We start from the raw sequence: 22,979 nt of genomic DNA on the forward strand, positions 1-22,979 counted from the left end.
CCCCTTTAACCTTACATTTTTAATGATGCCAGTTTGGGGAACATAACACTTTTTGATTGCTTTTCATAGTGCTTTTTCAGTGGCAATTCTGGTACCTTTTTTTTAGGAGTAACGGGTAAAAAGAACATTACAGTTGTATTGCTCGGGTCTTTATGGATGGGGCGAGACTCAATATATGTGTTACATTTTTATTCTATTTTATTATTTATTACATATTTTGGATTTGGTGTATTAGTGTGATTTTTAACAGTTTTATTTTTTTTGGGGGAGGGGTTAACTAACTTTTTTAATACAATTTTTTTTGTTCCCTTGTGATCCTCTGATTGCTTTTATAATGCAATGCACTATCTATGTAATGCAATGTATTATACTACCTGTCATTTTCTGACAGGCATTCTATTAGATCATGCCTTTGGCATGGTGTAATAGGATTATACACAGCTCCAGTTTGATGCACTGTACGGCACAGGCTCTGTCACCAACTGCTGAAGAGCCGAGAGTTCCTGCCTCACAGCTATGTAGGAGGAGATCACAGCTCTGGCTCCCTAACTATATACTTATAGTCTTTTAGGTTATTTAGGAGTATATAGAGAGAAGGATAAGTCCACTGTCCCCAGCTGGTAGATCTAGTACAGTCATCATCTGCCCATGTGATGCTATGCTGATGCATCATGGGACTGATGGCAGAGCAAAGAAAGGATGCCATAATAATGTCTAATCAGATGCTGAGAACAAGCTGAATCGCAGGTATATGAGGGCAGTATATAGGAAAGAAGCATCGAGACTGACATCCAATCAGGTTAGGAGTGCAGGAATATTAAATCGTGTTTTTGCTGGAGTGCTTCTTTAACATCCTTTAAGAATATACACATATAGCTATTATGTACTATCCACAAATACTAAGCCAAAAACATTTGTAGTTGCTTCTCCTCAACAGCAAATGATATGTAATACAATCTTCAAAGTTCTAACACGTGTCTGGACCATCTATGAATTATATGGCATGCAAAAAAGAGAAATGAAATTATTACAGATAAGATATGTAAGCTGGTAATGCTCCACTGCCTAAATAGTTTTAGGCATGACCCTAAAAGCTAGTGATTGTTTGGAAGGCTATTGGGAATTGCTCCAACTCATAGGAAAATATTGTTTCAAGTTCTGCCAAGACTTACTGGGGAGTGGTGAAGTGTCAACAAGACGGGATGCTGTGTCACAGCTTCAAACGCCGATAGAGCTGTCCTGATCAGTTCATCTGATGCAGCCTGACCTGGTCACAAAAAAATGCCATTGTTGTGTTGTAGGACTCTTGGAGACTCAATTAACCTTTGTTCTAGTGATTCTTTCATGTTGTGGATTGCCCTGAGATGCACTTACCCACTGCTCCTTCCAAATTAGTCTCACCAGTGTCCACAGATTTAATTTGGTTCTGAAAAAAAACAACAACATTATTGTGAAACAATTGATTTTTATGCCTTTAGCACTTTTATTAACAAAATAAATATAAACATTACAAAATATGGTCTTGACCCTCCGACATATGTTAAAGAGGAAGAAAATCTTCCCACAAATGTGCCGCAGCTATGCAACACATCTCCTTTTCCCTAAATACAAAATAGTTGCCAGAACTGTAACCCAGACCAAGGCTTCTTAAATGTGAGCTGTTGATCCGTCTGTGTCATACATTGGCAGAAAGAAATCCAGCAGTACAATACTACTGATCAGTCCTGGTGCCTTATTCCCCTCCTCTAGTTGTAGGTGGTGGAGGAGTATGCTCACACAGAGATTTTGCAGGCTAAAAAAAATTGCAATAGTTATTGAGGGGTTTTACACTTTTTTTGCACTTTTTTTTTTTTTACTCCATAACACTGTATGCGCCTGGAAAATCTGCTTAAAAAAAAGGCTAGAGGGTTTTTTTATGCAGTGTTAGCAAAATACTTGATACTAGGTATACCACAAAATCCATGAACTTAAAGGCCCCTTCACACAGTGTAAGCGCTCAGCTCATTCCGAGCCGTACACGCGCTTCTAAACACTTCCCATTCACTTCAATGGGAGCGCGCGTAAAGCCGGGAAGTGTTTAGAAACGCTCGCGTGTACTGCTCGGAATGAGCCCAGCGCTTACGCCGTGTGAAGGGGCCCTAAGAGCATATTGTATTAACATGCCCTCTATAGTTAAACATAAATGTTACATACATCATCTGTCTTCATAACAATTTAGGTTCTTCTCAATTAATTTACCCTTATACAAGTATATTCTTACTATCATGTTACAGAGCACATTAAGGCTAAGGCCCCCATGGGAAGATACACAGCGCTAAAGCGCTGAGCGAAAAACCACAGCAGGAACGCATCGCGGTTCTTCCGCAGTGCTTTAAACAGAAAGTTCACAGAGTTTTCCACTGCAGACTTTCCATTACCATTATATCTACGGGGTAAGCAGCTGGCATTTCCGTAGATATAATTGACATGCTGCGATTTTCCAAAACCGCGCCATTTTTGGAAATCGCAGCGTGTTAGCACTGCAGTTTTAAACACAAAGTGGGCATGGGATTCACATCAATCACATCCACTTTGCATGTACTGTATAATGCTGAGTTTTTTCCCGCTGCATTTCTGCCGCGGTCAAATTGCGGCGTTTTCCCGTGGGGCCCCAGCCTAAAGCGGTAAACAACAAACCTTTTGTAGATTCGGAGAAAAATAACTTTGAAGTCTTATACAAATTGGAGTATGGAGGACGACTCTTCATCTCCTTAAGCAATGCTCTTGCCGTTTAGATGCCTACCATCTCCTACCTACAAGACAACATATATATGCAATATATATATATTGAACGTTGCAGGAACATACATTTAGCTATGAATAAGAACACATTTAGTGTTCGAAACGCGTCAGCTGTTTCTCCATCATCTGCATGTAACTAATATGTTCGTATCGCACTGACTACCATGATTTTATGGACTTTGTCTTCAATCAATAAAAGTTAAGTTTTACTCAAGGAGCCATGGCTTTGCTGGAATTTTACTTTTCAATGCTTGGATACTGTTGTTATACATGTCATTTTTGGAGATTTGGAGAAAAAGAACTTTGAAGTCTTATGCAAATGAGGCAGATGGTGCACTGGATGTTGGCCTTCAGATCCCTGGAGCAACAAAGACCCCTATGATCTTCCAGAACCAACCTGTGCAGTAGGAGTTGATCCTTCCACTGCTATGACATTGCCCATCCTACTAGAGCAGCAAGAACGGTGCTCCCAGGGCTGAATACTATTCTATTAGATAATTCATGGATATGAAATGAAAGAAATTTTTTGAGAGAAGTCCTCAGTAGTTGATACCTTTTTTAATGGCTAACTCAAAAAGTTTTTTGATGACATATCAAGCTTTCGAGACTCTATAGAGGTCTCTTCATCAGGATGGTATAACACAATTTCTGAAGGTAGGCATATATATACACAGAGAAATGTGTGTATGTATATATATGCCTACCTTCAGAAATTGTGTTATACCATCCTGATGAAGAGACCTCTATAGAGTCTCGAAAGCTTGATATGTCATCAAAAAACTTTTTGAGTTAGCCATTAAAAAAGGTATCAACTACTGAGGACTTCTCTCAAAAAATTTCTTTCATTTCATATCCACTGGCTAACACGGTACAAGGATATATATTAATTCATGGATAGTAATGGTGTGAAGAATTTCCCTGAAAACCAAGCAATAACTTTGGAAAACTTTAGTTATATATTGTATATAAATCAGGTTTACTGTACCACTCCAATGTAGCTAGACAATATAAACACTAAAAAATAAATTACTGACATAGCAAAAACGGCAGGACTACAGAGTATGTTTTACCTCCTCCGTCTTCGACAACCAAAGATATCCTTAGGATTACACTTTTTGCTATTTCCAATAAAAAGAAGCTGTGTTTTTAACAAATTACCTTTTTGTGATATGTCTCTCTTGGTTATCTTTAGAAATAAGGAAATCTGTCAGCTTTACCAACAGGGACCTGTGAAACCTGTCATCTTTCCCTCTAATTTACACAAGTCTCTCTATAATTAATGTATATTCTCCAGCACATTCAGGAGCCTGACAACAGATATTCTGTGATTTCAAATAAAGCCATTATTTGTGACACGAGACTCCAGAACATAGGGAGACACAACATTCATCCCTAAGAGTCTATTGCATTCATTTGTTTGTTTCATTTGCATCTAAGGAAGTTTCTTCTGCAGAGTTTTTAGGCAGTTGAGATAAGAGTGTCGCTGGCAGATGGGCTTACACAATTCGATCAAAATATGCACTAAGAACCTCATTTATATGTATTTATATATACAGTAAGCATACTATTAATGATCTTGGTGCTCACAGAGTTTTTTTGTGGCTCCATTTCTATATCAGCTATGGTAACATGCACTTGCTCATATACTTCATATTGTTTGCCAGTGATGACTATTTTTGTTTGTTTATTGCATGGTACATGTGGCTGATTCCATTTTGGCCATGCATGTCACCTGTCTGATTCTAATTAGAACGTAATATGGGTGAATTACACTTCCCTTGAATTTATTTGGAGGCCCAGAGATAAGAAAGTATTTGCAGGGGAGGTGTTATCCACCAAGAAATTGCACGGGCCCCATATTGGCGAGCCCCATATTGGCAACATACTGACTATCTGTCACACTAAAGTGGTAGTATAGTGTATTGTGGTAATAAGTTGGCAGTATAGTATGTACTAGGGGGGTACTAAGGGAACAGTATACTATGTGTGGGGAGCACTAAGACAGTAGAATTAGAGGGGTCCCAAGAAATAAATTATCTGGGGCTCTAAAAACAACAAATCCGCACTAAATATAATGTAATTTATTGTAAGAATAATATGGCTGAACCACACTTCCCCAGAATGGAGGTGAAGGCACAGAGAGAAGGGAGTCTTTTTAGTGTTAAGTCCCATCTAAAGAGGTCGCTTGTTTCTGGAAGATGGGCTTACGCAATTTGATCAGAACGTGTACTAAGAACCTCATTTTCATGTATATACTAGGCACAGCACTAACACTCTTGATGCTAGGAGAGTGCTGTTGCAATGTCTTAAGTGTGTCCTATAACTGCCTTTAGAAAGAACAGTAAACACCGAATATAGTAACAGAAAGCAGAATTAAGTAGAACACAGAGGCATGCTGTTCTTCACATCAAGAGCTGCAACTATAGAAAATACCATATATTGTATCAGGTAGACAGGGAAGGAGAACTTTTAACAATCTCACAAGAACAACTGTGTCCAATGAGGTTCCCCAGAGTAGGGCTGAGAAAGGGATTTCTGATTATATTATCTTCCACTCCAATCTCTAATAGCTTCCCATTGGGATTTAGAGACAAGCTATATTTCACTTAAAACAGATTCTGTTAATGGTCTCTGGCAAGTAATTACTATTTAAAACATGTTTGGTGTCCCATGGTTCATATTGTTCTTCTGACTTGAATCATTCTACTCCTGAGAGATTGGTTTGAGATAACCCACAGGATATGATTTATATAATACAACCAGGAACTAGGAGAAAAGCACTACTGGTGCCTGTGCTTTCAGATCGGAGACTAATAGATTTATCTAGCTTGAGGACTGCAAATTCTGGTTTTCTTATACAGGCAAGGAAAGTATTGTCAAATATTAAATTGCTTCAAGCAGCGGATCTCTCTGCCTCTGCAGCTCGATAGAGAACTTACCTTGATCAGTCTGCAGCTACTTACAAATTCCAGCTTAAAAACAAGGACAAATGCGAAGGTTTGCGATGGTGCAATATGTGAAAACTGAGCTTATTATCTTTCATTCTTATAGAACAAAATACTGTAATACAGTATTAGAATATTCCTAAATAACAAAATATTGTAATATGATAGTAGAACAATCTTAAATAACAAATTACCAGAACATTTGTATAAAACAAAATGCCATTTACACTGTTCTAGTTCTATAGAATTCAATTAATTCTTTAAAGGGGTTTACTAGGAATATAAACTGGTGCGGTATCATAAGGATAGGTCATGAATATATGAACGGTAGAGCTGCAACTTCACCAACAGGATGACGGGGCTGCCATCAATGCGAAATTGCAACAGTTTGACCTACAAAACCTCCTGGGATCAGCTAAAAAAATGCTGGTTGCATTCAGACTGCATGTTCTAAAAACACCTCTTAAGGCTGGGACCCCACGGACCGGAATCACCACAATTAGGCCACGGCGTTTTACAGTAAGTAACGAAACTCCATGCCTACTTTGCGGTACAAACTGCCTTGCAGACACACCGTGATTTGCAAAACTGGCGCAGTTTTGGAAATCACAGCATTTGAATTATATCTATGGAAATGCCGGTGGATTCCTCATAGAGATGAGCGAACACTGTTCGGATCAGCCGATCCGAACAGCACGCTCCCATAGAAATGAATGGAAGCACCTGTGACGTCGGCTAGCCGCCGGCAAAGTCAGCATCACAGGTGCTTCCATTCATTTCTATAGGAGCGTGCTATTCGGATCAGCTGATCCAAACAGTGTTCGCTCATCTCTAATTCCTCATAGATATAATTGTAACAGAAAGTCAGCGGTAGAAAACTCGGCGAACCTTCTGTCTAAGGTACTGCGGCAGGAACTGTGATGCCGCGTTGCCGCCAAGGTTTATCCCACAGCGCTTTATTGCTGCAGGATGTCCCATGGGGCCTTAGCTTAAAAGAGATATGCTTATAGGGGAGGAAAAAATGGCCACGTAATACCCTGGCAGAACCAGAAATACACTTTGCTCAAAACTGGACACAAGATAGAGCAACCTTAGGTAAGAAAAAGGGCAGATTACATAATGTTAAAGAACCTGTAAGATATAACTCTAAGGCCCCGTGTGGTGTCCGCAGCAAAAAGCGCTATGGGAAAATTGACGGCGGCAACGGTTTTTCCCGCAGTGTTTTGGACAGAAAGTTTGCAGAGGTTTCCTCTGTGGACTTTCTGCTTCCTTTCAACCGTGACCAGGTTGTATAATCTACATCAAACCAAGCGAAGATCACTCCGCACAGAGAACTAATGATTATGACGATGACTATGAAGTCTTCCTTCTATCTCTTCCATTCCTTAGCTGCTATGGACTCCTAGTATATCTTCTCTTTTCAGCATATGTGTGCCTACGTCTGTAATATATTACTGTGTATTATCCTGTATCTGTATTACTATGATGCTGTAACATGCTGAAATTTCCCCACTGTGGGACTATTAAAGGATTATCTTATCTTATCTTAAACCTATAGGGAAATCACCGCTGTTTGTGTTGACATGCTACAAAACCACGGCGGTTTTGGATATTGCCACGTGCCCCCGTGCATTTTTTACTGCAAAGTGGGGATGAGATTTGCTAAAATCCCATCTACTTTAAGGCGACTATAAAACCGCGGTGTTTACGTCATATGGGTCCCAGCCTAAAGATGAGTTCCTTATACTTGGAGGCCCTGGCTGAGATAATTTGATTGAAATGTTGTAAGTAGAATGGTAGAAACAAGAATTCAGTTGGCAGGGTAGAGAGAAGGGAATTATGTTTGAAGCTCCACATTTTGATCCACATTGAAAAAGAAAGCTGTGGAAAAGACCATGGCTGAAATGCGTCACGTTTTTCACAGAAAGTCCATAGACTTCTCCTGTGGACTTTCTGGCTGTACTACACCTATACCAGTATTTACAAGTGTTTTTGAAATCACAGTATTTCCACTGCACATTTTTTTTCTGCAATGTGTGGATTAGAGTAGCTAAAATCCCATCCACTTTCCAGATAATGTAAAATGGAACATTTTTTGCTGAAGCATTTCCACGGTGGCCAAAACACTGTGTTTTCCCAACGTGGCGTCCCAGCCTTAGAGAGTCCCTTTTCCCCATTTTGTTGGGTGGGAAGATGGTGAAGAGAAAAAAAAAAAAAAGGAGATGTAAAATTAAGAAAAATTTAAAAATATAACATTTTAGCTACTTTAGTTATCTATTTATTGTTGCAAGAAAGTTCTTGTAACTATCAAAATCAATAAAAACCCGATATGAAAACTAAAAGTCATTTTGCTTGGTTGAAATGGTTAACCTGTCAATTATCTCTTGCACAAGGTTGCTCAGGAGCTTCAGCTGGTACTAGACTACTTGCCCAGGAATCAGTGTAATGTTCCTGGATTCCTAGCACTATTATGCTCCTCTGGTAATGGTTTTTGCTCAGCTTTATCTAGGATTGATTTGCGGTATGATCAAAAAATGGGGTAGAGTTAGGTGGGGCTTAGAACTTATCAGGGTTAAGGAATGATGTGCCAGATTTTCCTTAAGACAGTTGTTGTGCAGGCAAAAGGCTGAAAATACCATTCACATCTACACTAGCATTGTTGGCTGTGATTCCAGAGCAGAGTCAAAGCACTTGCAGTTGTGTATACCTCAATTTGAGACGTCAGGCCCCGCCTCCAGTGCACTCAGATTGATCTGAATACCCATATTTTCTCTGCATTGTGTAACTGGTTGGGGCCACGAATGTATGCTTTAGCTGGTATTAAAGGTCCTTGCATAGAACAATTATTGGTATAGGAGGCATTCTGGACATGACTGACTTAAAGGGTATCCACCTTTTTCCCTTGCTAGCACGAGCTGTACTTAATAGTGCCATTTTGAGTACTGCAGCAGCTGTTCCACAGACTTCAATGGGACAATTACTACCGTACTCACTGTGCGGGTTTGTGAGTCTGGCGAGTGAGCACTACATCTCATGCCAGCACAGGTAAACAACTATTCTGTGGTAGTCTTCATAGTCAGACCCTAAACAGACTAGAATTGATTTCCTGGGTAATTTAAGCTGCATAGTGAATGGTACAAAATTTATAGCATAAAGAAACAATGGCTAAATCGCTTTTTTTTTTTTTCGTTTTCTTCCCAGAAAGAATTAATAAATATTAATCAATGAGATCTAGCCCAACATTGCACCATTGCATATTACCACTTGACCCATAGAAAACCTGCCCTCATAGGATTACATTGACAGAAAAACAAAAAAAGCAATTAGGCTTAGTTTGTGATAATGAAATAAAAAAAAAAAAAAAATAGTTTGGTCGTCAAAGCCTAAAACAGGCTGGCCACTAAAGTGTTAAGAGGTGAGTACTATATTACCTGCAGCTTTTTTCTTTTTTTTTTGGACAACCAATTCAAATGTACAGATAAGCATTCTAGATCAACACTGTAGGAGATTGTAGGGTTACAGATTGGACTTGATGGACTGATGTCTTCAATGAGTGAGTACTGTTCGGATCAGCCGATCAGAACAGCACGCACGCATTGAAATGAATGGACGTAGCCGGCACGCGGGGGGTTAAGCGGCCGGCGTCAAAGCGGAAGTACCAGGTGCTTCCATTCATTTCAATGCGTGCGTGCTGTTCGGATCGGCTGATCCGAACAGTACCCGCTCATCTCTAGTCTTCATCCAACCTCATCTACTATGTAACTATGGTATCCCTTTGTTTCTGCTTGCCTAGATGCACAGCACAAAGATGAGCACTCTTGTCTCCCGTTTCAGTAATCAGTGGAGGTCTCAGCACAACTTTGTAATGATTATAGGTATCCTTTGAGGTTCCAATTTTTGAGGCATTCCAGTCACAAGCTACCCCCATTCACAGGATAGGGGGTAACTTGTTGACCAATGTGGGTCAGGTGATTGGGACCCCCAACAAAAACAAGAACGGGGGTGTTTGAATGGAGTGGGTGAGACTTCCAAAGATAGCCGAGCACTATACTAAGGTTCTCCTGTAGAAAGGGGGTAACTTGTGTTAGGAATACCCCTTTTTTTTAATTCAAGGAGAACTACAAGTTAACAACTATAAGTCTACCAATGTGCTAGTAGTAGCTATTAGAGATGAGCGAACAGTAAAATGTTCGAGGTTCTATATTTGTTTCGAGTAGCCCCTCAATATTCGACTACTCGAATTGAATATCGAACCCTATTATAGTCTATGAGGGGAAATGCTCGTTTCAGGGGTAGGCAATAGAGATGAGCGAACACTAAAATGTTCGAGGTTCGAAATTCGATTCGAACAGCCGCTCAATGTTCGTGTGTTCGAACGGGTTTCGAACCCCATTATAGTCTATGGGGAACAGATACTCGTTAAGGGGGAAACCCAAATCCGTGTCTGGAGGGTCACCAAGTCCACTATGACACCCCAGGAAATGATGCCAACACCTCTGGAATGACACTGGGACAGCAGGGGAAGCATGCCTGGGGGCATCTAACACACCAAAGACCCTCTATTACCCCAACATCACTGCCTAACAACTACACACTTTCCACATTCAAAAAAACCTCTATCAAAGTGGGAAAATACCTGGAAACCTTCTTTACTCCCCAAATGGATGGACACAAACCCCAATTTAAGCTCAACAAACAGTAACAACCACCCCTTTAAATCACGTTCCCCATGACAACCACAAATGGAATAGGCAATGGGAATTCCAAAAGCCCTCACCCTTAACTGTCATTTTGAGTGTGTGTGTGTGTGTGTGTGTGTGTGTGTGTGTGTGTGATGTGGTAAGACCTTCCAAAATTCACTTTTCTAGCCCTTAACATGAGCCCTTCCAAACAAAGTTACATGACCTTAAGCTGAGCTACCAGCAGAGATTGAGGCCCTTGGCATGAGTAGAGCCTTGCACCAGCAGTGTTTTTGGCACTTAGGGTGAGTTGAGCCTTGTACCAGCGTGTGTCCCTTAACATCAGGCGGGCCCTAAGTTCTGCGCTTTGCACAAAAGTTCCACATTAACTAGGCTGAATGGTACAAAGATTAGTAGGCCCGAGAACCAGGAACAGGTCTTGCAATGGCTGTCGGATAACGCTTAAAGCACATTGTCCACCAGCCAGTCAGCCTCTACCTCCTCTTACCCAACAGTCTTGTCCTCCTTCCACCCAAAATTCCCAATCTTCTCAGAACAATAACCCCAACTGTCCCTGCTCCCCAGAGCTGTTCTCCCTTCCTTTGACTGTACCGCAACCTGCCCCTCCATTTCGCGATTCCACGGACCTAACAGACGAGTATCTGTGTCCAGATGCTCAAACACTAGAGTCTCCTCCATTCCATCTCCGGTCGATTTGGTGGCGGATGACCAGCAACCCACCCTCATCGACGACGATGAGACGCAGTTGCTGTCAGGGCAGCCAGTTGACATGCGCATTGTGCAGGAGGAGGAGGCGAGACAGGAGTTGGAAGAGGAGGTGGTGGACGACGAGGACACCGACCCCACCTGGACAAGGCAGATGTCAAGCTGGGAAAGTAGTGTGGATGTTGAGGCAGGTGCAGCACCAAAAAGGGTAGCTAGAGGCAGAGACATGTCCAGAGGCAGAGGTCAGCTGCTTTGCCGAAGCCAGGCCAGACCCGGAATGTCCGAAGATGTTCCCTTTTGTACCCAGCCCAGAAAAACTCCCCCATCGAGGGCACGTTTCTTGAAGGTGTAGAGTTTTTTCAAGGAATGCGCCGAGGACAGATATAGTGTCGTCTACACAATTTGCCTCTCGAAATCGAGTAGGGGCCCTGAGAAGAGCAACCTGTCCACCACTTCAATGCACCGTCATTTGGAATCCAAGCAATGGAATCAGTGGCAGGCAGCAACGGCAGGACAAACGTCGCCCGCCGTTCATGCCACTGCCTCTGCTCACAGTGCTGGCGATGCACTCCAGAGGACGAGCCAGGACATCACTTCATCTGCCTCCGCCACTTTGTTGACTTCTCCCTCATCCTCCCCTGTTTCTGTCTTATCTCCTTCTCCTGCACCATCAAAGGCACCATCAGGCGCTTCTTTACAACAACCCACCATCTCTCAGACATTGGAGCGCCGGCAGAAATACACCGCTAACCACCCACCCACGCAAGCCTAGAACGCCAACATCGCTAAACTGCTGGCCCAGGAGAGGTTGGCGTTCCGGCTTGTTGAAACTCCCGCCTTCCCGGACCTGATGGCAACTGTGGCACCTCACTATGCCGTCCCTAGCCGTCTCAACTTCTCCCGGTGTGGCGTCCCCGCCTTGCACCAGCACGTGTCACTCAACATCAGGTGGGCCCTTAGTTCCGCGCTTTGCTGCAAGGTCCACTTGACCACCGACACTTGGACAAGCGCCTGTGGTCAGGGATGCTGCAGTGCTTATCTTTAATGACAGGCAGGGTGAATGTGGTGGAGTCTGTTCCCCGGGTGCAAACTGGGGTGGCCTATCTCCTCTCCCAGGCCAAAATTCATGGCAGGAGTAGACTGAAACCCTACGACGCTGCAACCTCCACCACAGCTACTAGCGGCAAACGCTAAAACACTGGTGTGGGGAGACGTCAGCAGGCGGTGCTGAAGCTCATCAGCTTGGGGGACAGACAGCACAGTGCCTCCGAGGTCAGGGATGCCATCCTGGCTGAGATGGCATTTTTTTTTCCCTGCTACACCTGGGGCCTGGCATTTTTACGCCTGTGATAATGGCTGGAACCTGGTAGCGGCTCTGGAGCTTGCCAGCCTCCAACACGTTCCATGTTTGGCCCACGTCTAACCTAGTGGTGCAAAGTTTTTTAAAAACATACCCAAATGTACCGAAGCTACTGTTGAAAATGCGGCGCTTGTGCGCCCACTTTTGCAAGTGCACAGGAGTCGCTGCTAGCCTAAAAACACTCTAGCAAGGCCTACATCTGTCCAAACACAGGCTGTTGTCCGTCATTCACACACGCTGAAACCCTACAATACCATATCTTGAGCAGGGTGTGTGAGCTGCACAGACCTTTGATGGAGTTCCATCTACAAAACCCAAGGGTTCCTCAAAGTCAGCAACCAAAGTTTCTGCACCATGAGTTTCCAGGGGTGGCAGAGTTATGGCTAGGGGAAGAGGCATGGATAGGGATGATGTCTAGGGGCAAAAGCAGTGTGGATGTGGAGGCAAGCTAAGCAGGAAAAACTGGGGGTACAAGCTAAGGCATGGACTGGGGTGATGTCTAGGGGCAAAAGCAGTGTGGATGTGGAGGCAAGCTAAGCAGGAAAAACTGGGGATACAAGCTAAGGCATGGACTGGGGTGATGTCTAGGGGCAAAAGCAGTGTGGATGTGGAGGCAAGCTAAGCAGGAAAAACTGGGGGTACAAGCTAAGGCATGGACTGGGGTGATGTCTAGGGGCAAAAGCAGTGTGGATGTGGAGGCAAGCTAAGCAGGAAAAACTGGGGGTACAAGCTAAGGCATGGACTGGGGTGATGTCTAGGGGCAAAAGCAGTGTGGATGTGGAGGCAAGCTAAGCAGGAAAAACTGGGGGTACAAGCTAAGGCATGGACTGGGGTGATGTCTAGGGGCAAAAGCAGTGTGGATGTGGAGGCAAGCAAAGCAGGGAAAATGGTGGCTAGAGGCAAAGGGATGTCCATAGGCAGCAAGGGCAAAGATGCAAAACTCTCCCGTTTCAAGAATTTTCCTGACTTGTTTCCCCACAAAACATTCCTGGGAGGAGGGCTGAAACACCACCCTCCTCCTCCTCCGCTGTTAGATTTACCCCAGCTACGAGCTGAAAACGCTGCAACACTGGTGTGGGGAGACGTCAGCAGGCTGGGCTGAAGCTCATCAGCTTGGGAGACGGACAGCACACTGCCTCTGAGGTCAGGGATGCCATCCTGGATGAGATGGCAATTTGTTTATCCCCGCTGCCCCTGGGGCCAGGTTTTTTAGCTTGTTGGAGGGCTCTGGAGCTTGCCAGCCTCCAACACGTTCCATGCCTGGCCCACATGTTCAATGTAGTGGTGCAATGATTTTTAAAAACATACCCCAAATTAGCTGAGCTAAGGGTGAAAGTGCGGCACTTGGACACCCACTTTCCCAAGTCTACAGTACCTGGAGCTAGCCGCAATACACTCCAGCAAGGCCTACATCTGCCTGAAGCACCTACTGTTGTGCGAGGTCACCACACGCTCTAACCCTAGATACTGTATGTTCAGCAGGGTGTGTGAGCAGCAGAGACCTTTGATGGAGTACCAGCTACAAAACCCAAGGGTTCCTCAGAGTCAGCTCCCTCACTTTCTGCACCATGAGTTTCCATGGGTGGCAGACTTATGGCTAGAGGCACAGGCATGGATAGGGGTGATGTGTAGGGGCAAAAGCAGTGTGGATGTGGAGGCAAGCTAAGCAGCAAAAACTGGGGGTACAAGCAGCCGGTGACATCATCACTGACAAGCACAGCTGTCTGTCAGCTGACAGGCTGACTTTCACCAAAATGAACAGACAATGGATAGACTCATCATATACATGTCAGTTACATGACAAATTTAGTGCAATTTGCAAGTCCAAGATGGTTTGGAGATCTGCGGAGAGGAATCTCACCACCTCTTGCGGGTGCCATCATTTGGAAGGCAAGCCCTGGGCTCAGTGGGTGAGAGCAAGCGCAGGATAATCGTCGTTTGGCCTGGCGGCCACTGCCTCTTCCACTGTTGACAGGGCTGGCGCTGCAGTCCAGACCAGGAGCCAGGACACCTCCACATCTGCCTCTGACACTTTGGGGAGTTCACCCTTATCCTCACCTTTTCCTGCCATTTCTCCTTTTGCCCGCGCCATCATGCGCCTCTTCCCAGCAACTCCCCATCTCCCAAGCCTTTCATTTCATGCTAAAGTACAGCGCAACCCACCCACATGCCCAAGGCTTCAACGGCCTCATCTCAAGAAATCTGGCCCAGGAGATGTTGGAATCCCGGCTGGGGGACACTCTGCCCTTTTTGGGCAGAGTGTCTACTGCGCCACCGCACTGTGCCGTCCACACCAGCACTTTCCCCCAAACATGAGGCGGTCCCTAAATTCAGCGCTTAGCCCTAAAGTTCCATGTGACCAGTTACGAATGGACAAGTGCATGCGGACAGGGACGCTACCTTTCAATTTGGGCACAGTGGTTGAATGTAGTTGAGGCGTGGACCGGGTCGCAAAATGTGGTGGCCTGACTTGTCTCCCCACACAACATTCCTGGGAGGAGGGCTGAAACACCACCCTCCTCCGCTGTTAAATTGACCCCAGCTACGAGCTGGAAACGCTGCAACACTGGTGTGGGGAGACGTCAGCGGGCCGTGCTGAAGCTCATCAGCTTGGGGGCCAGACAGCACACTGCCTACAAAGTGAGTCATGCCATCCTCGATGAGACGGCAATGTGGTTTTTGCCACTGCACCTAGGCCCAGGCATGTTGTCATGTGTGATAATGGCCGTAACCTGGGATTGGCTCTGTAGCTTGGCAGCCTGCAACATATTCCATGCCTGGGCCACGTTTTTAACTCATTGCTGCTAATCTTTTGAAAAAGGTACCCCAATGTTCCTGAGCTACTGGTGAAAGTGTGGCGCTTGTGCGGATAGTTTTTAAAGTGTATAGTTGCCGCTGCTAGCCTCTATGCACTCCTACAACGCCTGTACCTGCTGGAACAACGGCTGTTGTGCGACGTCTCCACACTGCTGGCACTAAACATATCATGTGTTGAGCAGAGTGTGTGAGCAGCACAGACCTTTGATGTAGTTCCAACTCCAAAACCCTCGGGTTCGTCAAAGTCAACTTCCTCAGTTGCTCAACCATGAGTGGCCATGGGTGGCAGACTTATGTGAAATCCCATCCCATCCATTGCACTGGACACGAAACATTAGCATGCGCTCAGCACAACTTCGGATATGGCAGATGCGTTAAGCAGGGTGCAGGGTACAACACAGACCAGGCCCGAGCACCAGGAACAGGTGTTAGAAATACTGCAGCATCTGCCATTTCCTTCCAATTTTGGGGTTTTGGACCCGCCACCGACTTGTCTGGACCTAAGTGGGGATCATGAGACACAGTTGCCATCAAGGCAAGCTGTGGTCATGTGCGGTTTGCAGTAAGGGGGCAGTGCGCAATTGGAAGAGGAGTTGGTGGATGACGAGGCCACCGACCCCACATGGACAGGGGTGATGTCTAGGGGCTAAAGCAGTGTAGATGTAGAGGGAAGCTAAATCAACAAAAAACCTGGGTAGAAGCAAAGGCATAAACTGGGGTGATGTTTAGGGGTGAAAGCAGAGTAGATGTGGAGGGAAGCTAAGCAGCAAAAACAGTGGGTAGAAGCAAAGGCATGCAAAACTCTACCCTGTTGGAAGACTTATTCCTAGGTCTGGAACACGTTAATGGCCCCCCTGGACAAATTACTGCCACTCAGGGGCCTAGTGTCACCAGGAGGGACAAGTATAGGCGCATGTTGTGGGAATACCTGGCCGACACCAGCTCTGTCCTCTCCGATCCCTCTGTGCTCTACAGCCTAAACTTATTTTCTCATCTTTTTTTCTGAACTGCACATCTCTTGCCTGCTTCCTTTGGGATCTTAGAAATGGTGGTCCACTTCCACAGATGGTAACTTCAATAGACAGTGTAACGGGAGTAGCTGAGGGATCGCTGTCTTAACCACTTTTTGGCACAAAATTAACTTCCAAAGCCAAATATGGTGCAAGTATATGATGCAAGGACACCTACACACCTATCTCTGACACATTGGGGAGTTCACCCTCATGCGCCCTTTTGGCCTGCACCATCATGCGCCTCTTCCCAGCCACTCCACATTTCCCAAGCTTTTCATTGCAGGCAGAAGTACAATACAACCCACCCCCATGCCCAAGCCTGTAACAGCCTCATCGATAAACTGCTGGCCCTGGAGATGTTGGTGTTTGTTTATGCTTCTGGAGACCCAGGCCTTCCGTCAGCAGATGGCAGCTGGGGCACCTCCCTATGCTGGGCCTAGCCGTTACTACTTCTCTTGGTGTGCTGTCTCTGCCTTGCGCCTGCATGTGTCCCATAACATCAGTCGGGCCCAGAGCTCTGCGCTTTGCTGCAAGGTCCACTTGACCACCGACACATGGACAAGCGCCTGTGGTCAGGGATGCTGCAGTGCTTATCTTTAATGACAGGCAGGGTGAATGTGGTGGAGTCTGTTCCCCGGGTGCAAACTGGGGTGGCCTATCTCCTCTCCCAGGCCAAAATTCATGGCAGGAGTAGACTGAAACCCTACGAAGCTGCAACCTCCACCCCAGCTACTAGCGGAAAACACTGTAACACTGGCATGGGGAGATGTCAGTAGGCCGTGCTGAAACTGATCAGCTTGGGGGACAGACAGCACAGTGCCTCCGAGGTCAGGGATGCCATCCTGGCTGAGATGGCATTTTTTTTTCCCTGCTACACCTGGGGCCTGGCATTTTTGCGCCTGTGATAATGGCTGGAACCTGGTAGCAGATCTGGAGCTTGCCAGACTCAAACACGGTCCACGCATGGCCCACGTTTTCCAACTTGTTGGTGCCATGTTTCTTTGAAACCTACACCATTGTGCCTGATATACAGGTCAAAGTGGGGCCATTTTCGTAAGTGAGAACTAGCCTCTGCTAGGCAGAAAACATTCAGAGCACACTCCTCTCATCTTCGCACCGTTGGCTGGCGGAGGAAGACGAGGGGGTTGGAGTGGCATCTGATGTCCCTATCCCACACGAGGCTAGAGGGTGCACTTCAGTGCATCCCATTGCTTCACCACAAATGGTGTGAAGGGGAGTGGAAAATGGAGGAAATGGAGAGTGACCCTTACAGTTGGGGCCAGCAAAGGCATGCCAAGTAACACACTGGCACACATGGCTGACTTCATCTTGGGTTGCTTTTCAACACATATTTCACATCATGAAGAACAAATAATACTGGATTTTTTCAAGCCTCGAACCCCGGTCTAGGTCTAATGTCTGTTCCTTTCTTATATTAGGGGAGAGGGAAAAAAAATTACTTCAGTGATACGTTTAGCGTACATAGACTGACTATTAATGTGTATCCCACTTAGTGTTGTTAGGGTTACACACCGTCACAACCTGGCTAAAGCTTCTATAGCTGTTAATAAAGTCAACATAACTTTACGGTATCCAAAAAGACAGCTGGTACCGACAGAGAGCAAGACAAATGTCACCCAAAGCTGTGAGCTCTGAACACCCACAGTGACTTTGGCGTCATCATCATTATAAGGGAGCGGGTGGTAATAAATAACTTGGCAGTGCCTAAAACCCAAAAAGCTTATACAACTATATTTACATTAAGATACACAAATGAAACTTTTCAGTAGCATGTCATGAGACAAGCTGATAAGCTCTTCCTTTGTGCAGTGCTATTTGAAAGTTAAACGCTGCCTTTATTTTAATTCTGGAGAAGGTGCAGACATTAGATTTAGAACATGTTGTCTTCATTGTCCAAATCCTCTATATAGGTAACGTGTTTTTCGGGCCGAGCTGTCTGGGAACGAGCTGGTGCAGCACTGACAACCTGGGTGAATATGGCAAGAGCCTGAGATGTAGGGTGAATGAATCCCCAAATTATTTGTGGAATTCCCAGTGAGACAATGGCACTGTATACCAGTATTAAAAATTGTGGGTGCACATAACCCCCATATATTCTTTGAATTCCCAGTCAGACAATGGCACTGTATACCAGTATTAAAAATTGTGGGTGCACATAACCCCCATATATTCTTTGAATTCCCAGTGAGACAAAGGAACTGTATAGCAGTATTAAAAATTGTGGGTGCACATAACCCCAATATATTCTTTGAATTCCCAGTCAGACAATGGCACTGTATACCAGTAGTAAAAATTGTGGGTGCACATAACCCCCATATATTCTTTGAATTCCCAGTCAGACAATGGCACTGTATACCAGTATTAAAAATTGTGGGTGCACATAACCCCCATATATTCTTTCAATTCCCAGTGAGACAAAGGAACTGTATAGCAGTATTAAAAATTGTGGGTGCACGTAACCCCCATATATTCTTTGAATTCCCAGTCAGACAATGGCACTGTATACCAGTATTAAAAATTGTGGGTGCACATAACCCCCATATATTCTTTGAATTCCCAGTGAGACAAAGGAACTGTATAGCAGTATTAAAAATTGTGGGTGCACATAACCCCAATATATTCTTTGAATTCCCAGTCAGACAATGGCACTGTATACCAGTAGTAAAAATTGTGGGTGCACATAACCCCCATATATTCTTTGAATTCCCAGTCAGACAATGGCACTGTATACCAGTATTAAAAATTGTGGGTGCACATAACCCCCATATATTCTTTGAATTCCCAGTGAGACAAAGGAACTGTATAGCAGTATTAAAAATTGTGGGTGCACGTAACCCCCATATATTCTTTGAATTCCCAGTCAGACAATGGCACTGTATACCAGTATTAAAAATTGTGGGTGCACATAACCCCCATATATTCTTTGAATTCCCAGTGAGACAATGGAACTGTATAGCAGTAGCAAAAATTGTGGGTGCACGTAACCCCAATATATTCTTTGAATTCCCAGTCAGACAATGGCACTGTATACCAGTATTAAAAATTGTGGGTGCACATAACCCCCATATATTCTTTGAATTCCCAGTGAGACAAAGGAACTGTATAGCAGTATTAAAAATTGTGGGTGCACGTAACCCCCATATATTCTTTGAATTCCCAGTCAGACAATGGCACTGTATACCAGTAGTAAAAATTGTGGGTGCACATAACCCCAATATATTCTTTGAATTCCCAGTCAGACAATGGCACTGTATACCAGTAGTAAAAATTGTGGGTGCACATAACCCCCATATATTCTTTGAATTCCCAGTGAGACAAAGGAACTGTATAGCAGTATTAAAAATTGTGGGTGCACGTAACCCCCATATATTCTTTGAATTCCCAGTCAGACAATGGCACTGTATACCAGTAGTAAAAATTGTGGGTGCACATAACCCCAATATATTCTTTGAATTCCCAGTCAGACAATGGCACTGTATACCAGTAGTAAAAATTGTGGGTGCACATAACCCCCATATATTCTTTGAATTCCCAGTGAGACAAAGGAACTGTATAGCAGTATTAAAAATTGTGGGTGCACGTAACCCCCATATATTCTTTGAATTCCCAGTCAGACAATGGCACTGTATACCAGTAGTAAAAATTGTGGGTGCACATAACCCCAATATATTCTTTGAATTCCCAGTCAGACAATGGCACTGTATACCAGTATTAAAAATTGTGGGTGCACGTAACCCCCATATATTCTTTGAATTCCCAGTCAGACAATGGCACTGTATACCAGTATTAAAAATTGTGGGTGCACATAACCCCCATATATTCTTTGAATTCCCAGTGAGACAATGGAACTGTATAGCAGTAGCAAAAATTGTGGGTGCACGTAACCCCCATATATTCTTTGAATTCCCAGTCAGACAATGGCACTATATACCAGTATTAAAAATTGTGGGTGCACATAACCCCAATATATTCTTTGAATTCCCAGTCAGACAATGGCACTGTATACCAGTATTAAAAATTGTGGGTGCACATAACCCCAATATATTCTTTGAATTCCCAGTCAGACAATGGCACTGTATACCAGTATTAAAAATTGTGGGTGCACATAACCCCCATATATTCTTTGAATTCCCAGTGAGACAAAGGAACTGTATAGCAGTATTAAAAATTGTGGGTGCACGTAACCCCCATATATTCTTTGAATTCCCAGTCAGACAATGGCACTGTATACCAGTAGTAAAAATTGTGGGTGCACATAACCCCAATATATTCTTTGAATTCCCAGTCAGACAATGGCACTGTATACCAGTAGTAAAAATTGTGGGTGCACATAACCCCCATATATTCTTTGAATTCCCAGTGAGACAAAGGAACTGTATAGCAGTATTAAAAATTGTGGGTGCACGTAACCCCCATATATTCTTTGAATTCCCAGTCAGACAATGGCACTGTATACCAGTAGTAAAAATTGTGGGTGCACATAACCCCCATATATTCTTTCAATTCCCAGTCAGACAATGGCACTGTATACCAGTAGTAAAAATTGTGGGTGCACATAACCCCCATATATTCTTTGAATTCCCAGTGAGACAAAGGAACTGTATAGCAGTATTAAAAATTGTGGGTGCACGTAACCCCCATATATTCTTTGAATTCCCAGTCAGACAATGGCACTGTATACCAGTAGTAAAAATTGTGGGTGCACATAACCCCAATATATTCTTTGAATTCCCAGTCAGACAATGGCACTGTATACCAGTATTAAAAATTGTGGGTGCACGTAACCCCCATATATTCTTTGAATTCCCAGTCAGACAATGGCACTGTATACCAGTATTAAAAATTGTGGGTGCACATAACCCCCATATATTCTTTGAATTCCCAGTGAGACAATGGAACTGTATAGCAGTAGCAAAAATTGTGGGTGCACGTAACCCCCATATATTCTTTGAATTCCCAGTCAGACAATGGCACTGTATACCAGTAGTAAAAATTGTGGGTGCACATAACCCCAATATATTCTTTGAATTCCCAGTGAGACAAAGGAACTGTATAGCAGTATTAAAAATTGTGGGTGCACGTAACCCCCATATATTCTTTGAATTCCCAGTCAGACAATGGCACTGTATACCAGTATTAAAAATTGTGGGTGCACATAACCCCCATATATTCTTTGAATTCCCAGTCAGACAATGGCACTATATACCAGTAGTAAAAATTGTGGGTGCACATAACCCCAATATATTCTTTGAATTCCCAGTCAGACAATGGCACTGTATACCAGTATTAAAAATTGTGGGTGCACATAACCCCCATATATTCTTTGAATTCCCAGTGAGACAAAGGAACTGTATAGCAGTATTAAAAATTGTGGGTGCACGTAACCCCCATATATTCTTTGAATTCCCAGTCAGACAATGGCACTGTATACCAGTAGTAAAAATTGTGGGTGCACATAACCCCCATATATTCTTTGAATTCCCAGTCAGACAATGGCACTGTATACCAGTATTAAAAATTGTGGGTGCACATAACCCCCATATATTCTTTGAATTCCCAGTGAGACAAAGGAACTGTATAGCAGTATTAAAAATTGTGGGTGCACGTAACCCCCATATATTCTTTGAATTCCCAGTCAGACAATGGCACTGTATACCAGTAGTAAAAATTGTGGGTGCACATAACCCCCATATATTCTTTGAATTCCCAGTCAGACAATGGCACTATATACCAGTAGTAAAAATTGTGGGTGCACATAACCCCAATATATTCTTTGAATTCCCAGTCAGACAATGGCACTGTATACCAGTAGTAAAAATTGTGGGTGCACATAACCCCCATATATTCTTTGAATTCCCAGTCAGACAATGGCACTATATACCAGTAGTAAAAATTGTGGGTGCACATAACCCCAATATATTCTTTGAATTCCCAGTCAGACAATGGCACTGTATACCAGTATTAAAAATTGTGGGTGCACATAACCCCCATATATTCTTTGAATTCCCAGTCAGACAATGGCACTATATACCAGTAGTAAAAATTGTGGGTGCACATAACCCCAATATATTCTTTGAATTCCCAGTCAGACAATGGCACTGTATACCAGTAGTAAAAATTGTGGGTGCACATAACCCCCATATATTCTTTGAATTCCCAGTCAGACAATGGCACTATATACCAGTAGTAAAAATTGTGGGTGCACATAACCCCAATATATTCTTTGAATTCCCAGTCAGACAATGGCACTGTATACCAGTATTAAAAATTGTGGGTGCACATAACCCCCATATATTCTTTGAATTCCCAGTCAGACAATGGCACTGTATACCAGTATTAAAAATTGTGGGTGCACATAACCCCCATATATTCTTTGAATTCCCAGTCAGACAATGGCACTGTATACCAGTATTAAAAATTGTGGGTGCACATAACCCCCATATATTCTTTGAATTCCCAGTGAGACAAAGGAACTGTATAGCAGTATTAAAAATTGTGGGTGCACGTAACCCCCATATATTCTTTGAATTCCCAGTCAGACAATGGCACTGTATACCAGTATTAAAAATTGTGGGTGCACATAACCCCCATATATTCTTTGAATTCCCAGTGAGACAAAGGAACTGTATAGCAGTAT

General features: G+C 43.8%; 1 protein-coding gene across 1 annotated transcript in view; it reads right to left on the reverse strand.

The window, feature by feature from the left end:
* The window catches only part of ULK4 (unc-51 like kinase 4), a 511,681-nt gene that overhangs the window by 290,342 nt on the left and 198,360 nt on the right, over positions 1-22,979 (reverse strand). The window contains exons 26-27 of the mRNA XM_075271240.1: positions 1,375-1,426; positions 1,173-1,267 (exon numbers count right to left, since the gene is read on the reverse strand). Of these exons, the coding sequence (XP_075127341.1) occupies positions 1,173-1,267; positions 1,375-1,426 (147 nt within the window). The remainder of the gene's footprint in view (positions 1-1,172; positions 1,268-1,374; positions 1,427-22,979) is intronic.

The sequence above is a fragment of the Leptodactylus fuscus genome, chromosome 4, assembly GCF_031893055.1.
Source record: "Leptodactylus fuscus isolate aLepFus1 chromosome 4, aLepFus1.hap2, whole genome shotgun sequence".
Taxonomy (NCBI): Eukaryota; Metazoa; Chordata; class Amphibia; order Anura; family Leptodactylidae; genus Leptodactylus; species Leptodactylus fuscus.